The sequence below is a fragment of the Strongylocentrotus purpuratus genome, unplaced genomic scaffold (assembly GCF_000002235.5).
Source record: "Strongylocentrotus purpuratus isolate Spur 01 unplaced genomic scaffold, Spur_5.0 spur5_scaffold_5, whole genome shotgun sequence".
In the NCBI taxonomy this organism is placed as follows: domain Eukaryota; kingdom Metazoa; phylum Echinodermata; class Echinoidea; order Camarodonta; family Strongylocentrotidae; genus Strongylocentrotus; species Strongylocentrotus purpuratus.
In genome coordinates, this window is record NW_022145611.1 from 43,629,499 (window position 1) to 43,640,687 (window position 11,189).

General features: G+C 36.7%; 1 protein-coding gene across 3 annotated transcripts in view; it reads left to right on the forward strand.

The window, feature by feature from the left end:
- Positions 1-9,117, forward strand: part of LOC100891430 — a 70,699-nt gene extending 61,582 nt beyond the window's left edge. For all 3 annotated transcript variants that reach the window (XM_011666556.2, XM_011666557.2, XM_003729299.3), the window contains one exon: positions 51-9,117. In XM_011666556.2, coding sequence (XP_011664858.1) covers positions 51-2,679 — 2,629 coding nt within the window. In that variant the 3' untranslated portion in view covers positions 2,680-9,117. The remainder of the gene's footprint in view (positions 1-50) is intronic.
- The last annotated feature ends 2,072 nt before the right edge of the window (positions 9,118-11,189 follow it).

The window sequence follows — 11,189 nt, forward strand, 5'->3', positions numbered from 1 at the left end:
TTTTGTCATCCATGGATTGCTTATTTTTGTTTTCTTGTTGTGTGTTACAGGAAAGATGAAGGAGAGCGTCACCTGCTGATGGAGCAGATGCAGCATTCACTGCAGGGAGTCTTGATGAGTGATTCAGATAGCTGTGGTTCACCATGTACACCAGGCACTCCTGGGACCCCTGGAACCCCTGGGACTCCAGGAACCCCAACCATCTCTGACATGGGGTCCTGCTCAGATTTTGAAGAGTCATCTCCAAAGATTTTGGAGCTGAAGGAGGAAGAATTGGCAGAGCTGGTGCCCCAGCCAGTGAGGGAAAACCAGGTGATTCTGAAACCAGTGGATGAATCAAGCTCGGTGTCCTTCAAAGATTTGGTGAAAGAATCTAAAGAAGCAAAGGAAGATGTGCCAATGGATGTTTGTGTGAAAATTGATATTGACGAGAAGGAAAGTGCCATGCAGTGTGATGACAAAGTGGATATTGACAAAGCAAACTGTCAGATGGATAATAACACCTCGCTTGAAACCATGGAAGAGAAGCATTCCTATGCAGAGGAGAATGTGCTAATAATTAAATCTGATTCACCAGCAAGTGATGTGGATTCACTGTCCAGTGGTGGCTCAGATTCGATTTGTTCACCGCCGTCACCAGAGCGTCAGCGAGCCAGCAGCTTTGGTGAAGCTGAGGAGCGAGAGTTGCTCAACTTACTAGACATTACATCTGACAAACCCTTGTCTCCCATGGGGGATTTCTCAAGGATATCCACATTGTCATTCACTGTACCGAGTCCAGATAATCTGAGTCAGATCCTGGGTAGTCCTGGTACAACAAGTCTTTGTGCAGATGTAGGGGTCCAAAGTCCTAACATGTCATGGCTAGTGGAAGATGATGATGTTTTCAATGATAAGTTTAAGAGTCCTGCCAATAACATTTTACTGAACTTACTCAATGAACCACCAATCACAGAGAAAATCCAGAAGCATGGTAATGCACATCAGACTATTAAGCAATTATTACTGTCTTCTGGAAAAATCACAGACCCTTGCAGAAATGGAAGTGGATTGCCACCTGATCTGGCTGACTTTTCCTTGGAGTATGGGTCTTGTCCGCAGGCACCCATCACAATTTCACAAGGAGATGTTTTCCTTGCTGATGTAAACAAAGTTTCACTCCCTGAAGGAGCCACAGTGTCAGATATTGTAGAACCACAAGTTACTGATGCCATGAACTCTGCTACTGCACAACCTTCTGTCTCAGTGGCCCAACCCACCAGCTCTTCTCAGTATTCAGATGCAACTACTGTGGCCAATAGCTTTGTGGCCCCTACATGCAGTGGACAGTCCATCCCACCCGTCAGCAATGGTACTCAGGCACCTATCAATCCCTGTGACTCACATGGGGTGACTGAAGGTATGTCCAAGCTGGAAATTCAAGACCTTCAGAATCAAAGGACAATGCATTCAATGTTGAAAGCACTGCTCACAGGAGCTGAAAAGAATCCCCTGTCCACTCAAGTCCGCTCAATTCCTCAACAACTCCAGCTTCCTATGAGTGATGGTATAGACAATGTGAGTGATGTGTTAGGACCAATCACACCGTCCACTAAAGCTGCCATTGATACATTAGACTCTCTCATGCAGGATCATCTTGGTCCAGAACGAGACTTCCCTATCAATAACAACAGGATTAATCATGAAGATCTCACACTCTTACAGCAACAGCAGCAACAAAAGGAGATCTTGGAGAGGAATTTCATGCGACAACAGGAAATGTTAATGGAGAATCACCGGCGTCAGGCACAGATTTTGGAGGATGAGCACAGGCGGCAGAATATCCAGCGTCAAGCTTTGCAACAGCAAATGAACAAACAGGTGCAGCTCAAAGTTGTGAATGGGAGTGTACCGAATGGATTGCCTCAAAGCATCATGCCACATAATGGTATGACCCAGAATGGAACACCGCAAAACAATCTGCAGCAAAATAGTTTGCAACAGCAGAATGGAGTACCGCAGCAAAATAATGTGCCACAGCAGAATGGTCTGTCTCAGCAGAACGGTCTGTCTCAGCAGAATGGACTCACTGAGCAGAATGGATGTACCCATGGGCCAAATGAAAACGGACTTGACATCACAGGAATCAGTGATTTTGACTTTCAGCAGCACTTGAATACTGTTATTAACACCCCTCCACAACAAACACAACCACAGCAGCAACAGCAGCAGCAGCAACAAGCAATGTTCCAATCTAATGGTATGTACAATTCCCTGCCAAACTACCACCTCCCTCCACAACAGCAGAATGGATTCTCAAGGCAACCCGCTCCATACCAGCAGGGAAGCCCTCCTATGGGACTCTCAGCAACACATACTAACAATTTCCCTCTCCAATCCAGCCAGAACTCTAGCTTATTAGCAGCTTGTCTCATGGCACAATCTACCTCTCAGCATCACCAACAACAACAACAACAACAACAACCCATCCAACAGTCGCTTCCACCACCTCCCTTCCAGCAGCACCCCAACAACACGTCAGGCTTCAGTCAGCAGTCCACCCCTGTCTCACACACCACTTCAACATTAGTCCCTTCAGATTGGCAGGCTCGGGGTTATGTCAATAGACAGACAGTCCCTACTCCTGATATGAACAGCTTTCAAGAACCATGTGTGCTGGGTCAGCAACTACAGTTCTAAGGATATTCATCCTGACCTGTGGAACCCACATCACCATTTACTATTTTCTCTACAACTCCTTGGGAATTTTTGTTTTTGTTTTAAATCTTAAGCTCTGTTGATTTCAAATGCTCATATTGTAGTTTTTTTGCAGTTGTTTAACAAATGATTTGTAAATCATAATCTTGTATTATTTCTATTTGAAAAGTCCTCTTCAATTCCAGATTATCCTAATTGTATTTGTTATATAATTGGATGGATTCACAATGAACAGGGCTCCCACTGGCAAGCAGCGACAGGCCAATTTTCAACTCGCGGTCAACATCTTTCCACCAGTGCAGCGCAGCAAAAGGCTAGTCAACGATTCCAATGACCAAAGTGGTCTGAACCTTGTAATAATTTGAATGAGATTAATTGTTCTGATATCAGCGAACATTTTTGTATTGACTTTGGATTTCAAAACCCACCCATCAATTCATATTTTAGATATAAATCAATAGAAATGGTAATTTTTTAGCCAAAAAGCGAAGACAATGACCATATTGTTGTTGGACACATTTTTACATAGATTAGGCCCATCCAATCCCCTTTGCTGATAATAACGATAGGAAAAGTTACCCCTGTCCGAAAGCGTCTATGATTGTTATTTCCCCCAAAAGTGGCCATAATGACCAAATCGTTGTGTGAAGGGTCAATAAGATTGATATTTTTGGAATCAGTGCAAAATTTTACCCGGATATGCTATTCAAACCTTCCCCACCAAAAGATTAAATCTCTTTATCTCCTAAGGTATATAACAATGTCACAGCTGGTATTTTTGTTACCTTTTCTCCACAATGCATGAACTGAAATTGACTAAACACTGGTGTCGCTTGATTGCCTTGTGGGTTGTGAATCCACCCTATTGAATTGTTCTTATATAATAAATAACTTGCTCCTATAGTGCTAAAGTTGAAGATAATCTGCAAGCTTGCGATATCTAGAATAAAACACTAGGTATGAAATATTAATAATAAATCTTAATGAGAGTGAATTTCTTGTCATGTAGTATTCCATAAAATGAAATGCAATTCATATAGCTCTGTATTACGTTTAGGAAATTGTGAATGAAAAATGATATGTCATTAATTCACCTATTAAAAATATAAAGCCTAGTTAAGGATTCTGTAGACTGAACGTAGTAAAAAGTAAGAAGTTATCAAAAGCTTCTTTCAGGGATTTTAGATGTTGTCAACAACAAAAAATGTTTCTAATGCAAATAGCATTATGTTAGTGCTAATGATCAGAGATAATGGAGGATCCCTTTTGTGGTGTTGATACACTAATTACCAATCCAGAAGACTTTTCCTTTGTTTCAACTGATTAATATCTACAAGGAATCATTGATATCAATTTCTCAAAACAATTGGTCCACATGGTTAATTAAATCCTAAATGAGAGAAATCTTGTTGATGTTCTCTAACTCTATAGATGTATATTCTGTGAGGTATCACCGAAAATAAACATATTATAGCCCTTGGGCAATGTAGTGCTTCTTGATATTGAGTTTAATGCTGCAATTTATTTGTAAAGTGCCTTGTGCAAATATATACAAGAAGTAACCTTTAAAATATGGTTATAATGAAGATAAAGAGCAAATAAATATTCACAATCAGCTGGAATTTCAATTCAAACAGATCTGGTTAGTTATATTGAAACAAAAATAAGAATATAATACTTTGGACATGATAGATTGTATGCTGCTGAGATTGGTTATATGACAATGATTGGCTATACTTTGTAGTTCCATTGACTTCAAACCATTTCAAATACTGCTTACTTATACTTGGTTCAATGTCAGGCAATTTTTTCCAATTGTTTTAGCAGCAAGATATATTTTGGAAATCTGAAAATGAAACATAAATCTCTTTCATGGATGTATAAATTGTTAGCAGTTGATGCACTGAAGACTGGCCCAGCTTACAATGTATTAATCCAGAAAACAGTAGTAGAGTTAGTTAGCTAGATATTAAATTTCATCAACATGTTTGTTGTACATGATAAATATATTAAGAGACAACCAGTAACAAAAAAAAAAAGCTTTCTTGAATATATTTTAAGTTCTGGTTGTTAGAAAGAGTGTGAATAAACTATTTTATTCTGATTTTCTCAAATTATTTTTAAGTTGTAATAAAATCAGTGGTAGCAAGCAACACAACGTTAAAACAAATTCAATGAAAAGGCGCTCAACAGCTGTAGCTTATTAATTTGTAATGAACATTGTCTTTGTATGCGCAATTGTCAATAGCACTTTTCTTCATGTGTTATATGCATCATTGAGTGCTTAAAGTAAGCTTTATGAATCGTCTTCTGCTTCTCTATAAAGAAACAATTCTTTATTTAGAAATCACAGAGTAGATCTACGGTGACTAAGAAACATAATTTAATGTTCACTGACTTATTTAAAAAAAAGTGTGTGTTACATTCATCTTACATTGATTTGGTCTTCTTGTACAAGTATTATCTAATTTGATATTTCCAGAGGTATATGTGGTTGACACTATTTTTCACTCATTTAAGGTTCAGTCAAGGGACCCATCTTTTCACAAATATGCACAACAAATGTATTGTAGTTCTGAGAACATGTCACTGTTCATGGAAGAGTTAATGCAAATTAGAACTTTTGCAGCTGAGATTGGCAAGATGTAAGTTTATCTTTGAAAGGCGACTGTTAGGCAGCTTTGACACAAACAAACTTCTATTTTTGCTTTATGTATGTTTGTAATGGAACGTCTATGTTGTGTATACCGGTATGATGAAGGTAATGTCGAGCTTAATTGAATTTAGTATACTATGAAACCCATACTTACGGCTGTGAGGGTTAGTGATACAGTGGAGATAACAGAACAAATGAATGTGTAATTCTTCAACACAACAAACTTTATGTATGAACCCTTTGATTACCAAGTTTCATTTGTAACAAAGAACCATAGAGATGTGCATTATAAGAAGAACATGCATAAAATGGATTGATGTTTATAGAATGAGTTTCTTGAAGTATTATCTATGTAGTGAATTAAGACATACATAGCTTGAGCCCTGAGCGATAGAGATTTAACATACACATCTACATACGAAATGTATAGTATTAGTCTGTTCATGCTAAACAAGGTACAATGCTGAGTCACTTAGTATTGAATGGTTAAGGTAATACATCTTTAGGCTTACCGGTATAGAACATCTGATTGCGGTCTCACAGCTACTACTTTACCTTGCTTGCATGAGAGAATTTGCCTTTGTATAGGACATGGAATGAATTCCGTTATTTGGAAAGGAAGTGTGAATGATCTAGTCCAGTTCTCTTTTCATGTTGTACAATTATGTTATATATCAAGTGTGCTTATTCATACATTGTATATGTAACATAGTTCTGACCGAGTCATTTCTCAATCTCTTTCTCTGTACAGCTGAATGTAGTATCAGATAGTTACCTATTTTCATGTACATTTTAGAATCATGTAGTCATGTGATCCATGTAGATATCAACTGGTTTCATTGTTTTTATCAAGGTGTGTGATCTTTAATTGTGAATGAAAAATAATATGGACATATTTTGGGCCCTCTTACTGCACTTTTCAAACACTTTTACCATACAACGTCTATATTTTATGTATTATTTGAAATCATGTGAAATAATGTGACGTGTTCTAAATCATGTAAATATAAATGTTATTTTAAATTGTGTGAAGGATTTGTACAGATTTGTCTGTCGATCACAGTCAATATACTGCACTTACTGCTCTTATTGTTATCACATCTACCATAGGCTTTAGCTCCAATGTAATCATGCATGGTGATAATTTTAAAAGACTGGAAAGTTAGTTGATCTGCTTTCAAAAATTGTCAGATTAATTGACTTTTTTTTATAATTTCAAGGTCTTTAGGATTCACCAAGTAGAAGTTCACTCTTACTTATATGAACTGGGACATTGAGAGTGATGACATTAACAATTTAGTGACAATTTAACATTGTTATACATGTATTGTGATTGTATTCAGTGTTTCTATGTAAACTAGGCAGACAAATAATTGAAAATATAACTATATATATTTTTAGGAGTAGATCATGAAGTAGATGAATTTGTTTTATTGAATGAATAAACATCTCTACATTTGAAGTGAATTTGTTTTGGTATGATAAAGATATCAACCGAGATAGGTTTTGTGAAATTAAGATGATGTTAATCAATCCCCTCAATATTTGTCTTTTCTTTTCTTGATAAGTTTTCTTTTAAATAAGTTCTATCAAAGATGGTTGCTTTCAATTCATAGTATTTGTTAAGTACTAGGGATATATATACTAACATGAAATATATACTGGTATGAAGTGATTTTAAGATTGGCAAATTAGGAAGAAGATCAGAATTATTCCATTGCTGAAAATCTATTCTGGTTTGAGTACCAGTAAATGTAATTTTAATTCCAAGGATTTTTGCTGATGACACATCGCAAGGTAGAACACAATGTATCATCAAGATGACAATCTGATGAGCACAATACAGTTGTGATTGATTTCTGAAATAAACATCCTTCCAGAACTTCTTTGAGATTGGTGGTTCTTGTCCGACCTCCATTAAGCTGATTTTTTCTAAAGGTTAAATTAGATACGACAATTGTAAATTGTTACCTAGTACTCAACTATCATGATAATGAATGTTGTCCTGGCATAGCTTAACATTTCCAGACTCCTGAATGAACAAGACTGTGACAATTTGTTCAAAGTTTCAAATTACAGGCTCAATCTATGAACTCTGACCCCTTTGTTTTTCACCCCCCCCCCCCATCCTCCTTCATTTATGTATTTATTTATTGATATTAGAGGGAGTAGAAATTAAAGATTAAATTTATGTGAATATGTTTGTGTTCTTTTTTTTTTCATTCCCAATGCACTTGTACTAAATTCTATTTTGTGATTTGCACATATTTGAATATGATCTCATTATTTCTCTGACACACATTATGTTGATGGTGGTTATATCCCATTCTCAGTAGAAGTTATGTACCAAGTTCCGTTGTCTGTTTTACATTGAGTGCATCGATAGCATGGATTTCATTTGCTTTACATGTCAAATTCTTATCATGTCATTTGCTAAATTCAAGTTATAATGTGGATTTCTTATTGACATGTGGGAAATTTAATGTGGTACATGAATTTCTCGCAGAACCTGTATCACCTTATGTACTGTAGAAAAAAAAGAAAAAAACATACAAAATAACCTTCCTATCGTAATATACCATTTTCTGCACTGGATCATCATGTAGCAAAACATATGAATATTTTGTGTAGTGTATTTGTGTTCAATTCAGATGTAGAGACATAATATTCTGTATTTCAATGTTTTTATGTTTATACTTGTAAAAAAACTATACCCCATGTTAATATACATATAAACAAGGGCAAAAGGTGATGTTATATATACGTGTATATGTAAAATATGGATGACATTAACAAAAATCACATGAAAATGTTGAATTCATAAAGTAAGTTATCTTGCTTTCTGTCATGTGGTGAGATTTGTGTGAGTTTATAAGATTAAAATTGTTTGAATCTTTGTGCTTTGCGGGCAAAAGTACTATTTTTTTCTTTTGTAGAAATTCATGTTCATGTTTCTTTTTTAACATTAGACTAAAATGTACGGTGAACGTTACCTCAACTTTAATTAGAATAAGAATGAAAATGAAAAAAAAAATATTTGTAAGGATTGCACAAAATAGAATTTGATTGATCTTTGTATAAATGTTATATTTTCATTTGCTCATTTCAAATCATTCTTTCTGATTGGACTGAATATTATGTCAATTAAAAAAATATATATTATGGTCATTATCACTCATCGTAGTTATGTAAATTATCATTACTGCAGAGGAATGCTATCACAGTTTTACATTTTACATTTTAATGTCCAATGTACAATAATGTAAGTTGAATAAAATCAAATGGTTACTTCATAAATAATGTGTTCATACAGTCAGAGTTAGATATGAATATATTTCACATTTTTATTCCACAGGTACTGACATTTAAGTAAGGTTATTGTTAGTTAAATATATGAGCAGTCCCACCTCATGTATTGCAAAGTGAAGGCAGATTTCTGATTGCTATTCATTTTTAGATTTTGATTCAAATGCTTGTAGATTCTATAATCTCTTTGTTCAATATATTTTGATTATGTACAAAGCGTGCTGCATGAACATTCTCCCCTCCCCTATTGTGTAATTATTGTACAGTGCTTGGAATTGGTTCTATAGTTCAGGTATTTTTACTTCAGCTTTTTTCTGTTGCATGATTCATAAAAAAGTGTTATTACTTTTAATTTTTTGTTGTCTATCCTTCTTGTTTTTGCTTAAAGTATATCCTTGTAAATAATGAGTTTGTATACATGCACATGAGATGGTTGAAATAAACATGTGAGTATGAAATTAATGTTATACTTTGTGTTTTTTGTATGTAAAGAGAGAGAGAGAGAGAGAGAGAGAGAGAGAGAGAGAGGGAAATATTGAAGGAGGGGAGAGGGGGTGAATACTGAGGGAGGGTAGAGGAATGGAAGAGAGAGAGAGAGAGAGAAAGAAAGATAAACATGAATATAGAGGCAGGATATAGAATACAGAGGGGGTGGAGAGAGAGAGAGGGGAGAAGGATACAGAGTGAGGGAAACAGGGAAATAAAGAGGAATAGAGAGAGAGAGAGAAGAGGAGAATCAGAAAAATAAGAATGACAATTTTATCTATAGCTGTTTAGTGATTACATGTACATTGTGTACCAAAATTTGACCAAGGGTGGATGGCCTATGTAATCATCGCCCCCAATGTTAAGCATATACGATAAAATGCTCACCGTAAAGGCTTTCATTTAAATTTTGCCTAAAAGTATTAACCAAAACGCATGAATCCAGTTGCATGGGATAGATCCTTAAAAGAAAGGAAAAGGGGCATGTAGCATTGTTAAAAAGGAAATTATCAGAAAAGGAGCACTTATCACACCTGAAAAGGGGCACCGACCAGTAATCAAAAGAGGCACTAAGAATGAAAAAGGGCATTTATAATAAAGGAAAATGTGCATTTGTTGGAAGACAAGGGGCATCGATCAGATTTTAATGGGGGCTTGCATTAATCAAAGGTGAAAGGGTGCTGTTATGAGAAGGGGAAGTGGCTCTTATCAAAAAGAAAAGAGACAGTCACATGTTAAAATAAACGGGACACTTATCAGAGATGAAAAGGGGTAATTATGAGAAGGTGAAGGGACACTTATAAGAAGAGAAAAAGACCATTTATTAGAAAGGAAAGGGGGCCATGCATCTAAATATGAGGAGCATGTAATCAGAAGTGAAAAGGGGCACTCATCAGAGATGAAAAGAGCACTGATCAGCTAGGACGGGCTGCATATGGGCAACTTGTCTAGGTAAAACGAGCATCTCTCAGATTTGAATAGGGGGGACTTGTCGGACAGGAGGTGAAGAGCCCACTTATCTGTCAAAGTGAAAAGGTTTACCTGCATGCATGCACAGGGTCATTTACCAGAGGTGAAAAGGGGCATGCACTTAAGAGACCCTTTTCATTGGTTAAAATGGGCATTATTGCAAAGGAAAATAGGAACTTGTCGAAGAAAAATGGGCACTTACCAGGGGTGAAAAGGGGGAAGGGGCTCTTTTTACAAAGTAATAGGGGCACTTTTGGGGTACTTGAAAAAGCAGGGGCCCCCTCCCCCCCCCCACGGGTAGGGCCCGGCCCCGTCTGCGCGTCAGTAAATCACCCCCCCCCCCCTAGGCTAACAACAGATCTCCGCCAATGCTAGAGGTTTCAAATGCCCTCAAATGAAAGTTTCATTTCCTAACAAAACTATGGGACAAAGCTAGCCTATATATTTGCTCTTAATTTTGCAAAGAGAATGCCATTGTCAAATTCTTGACATGACCACAGTGCATGTTCATAAATTAATATAACCTTCCTTCATCTATATTTCATTTACTACGTATACTGCCGTCAAAACCATGCCCAAATAAACCCCATCCTTCTTTTTTTTAACGCAAAGCCAAAGCGTTTTTGCGATCATAATGGGTAATTGGGTACCTGATATTACTTTGGTATCCTAGCTATGGCCTAGTCAAAAAGTCAGAATTTCCTAGACACAAATACTGAGTTCACAGTCGATCTCGACGGCTATTGTTCGACGGCTAGTGTTCCACTGGCACTATTTCTGGCTTCACATGCCGCTTCTATATGCTTCTACATGGCGTTGTCTGTGATAAATGTCATTATTTTGGGCCTCAATAATTAAGTCACCATACAAGACGGTAATTTTTGTCGAACCGGCCGCCCACCCCTCCCCCCCCCCCCCCCCAAAAAAAGAGGCAGGAATTTTCCCAGCACTTGAGAGAAAATGACAATGGCAATTTTGTTTTCTTCATCAGGTTTCAATGGAATATGAATGATCGTTTCAGTTTAACACCATCTTGATGTAACTGGATATAGGAAAAAGATAAAAACGTAACCAG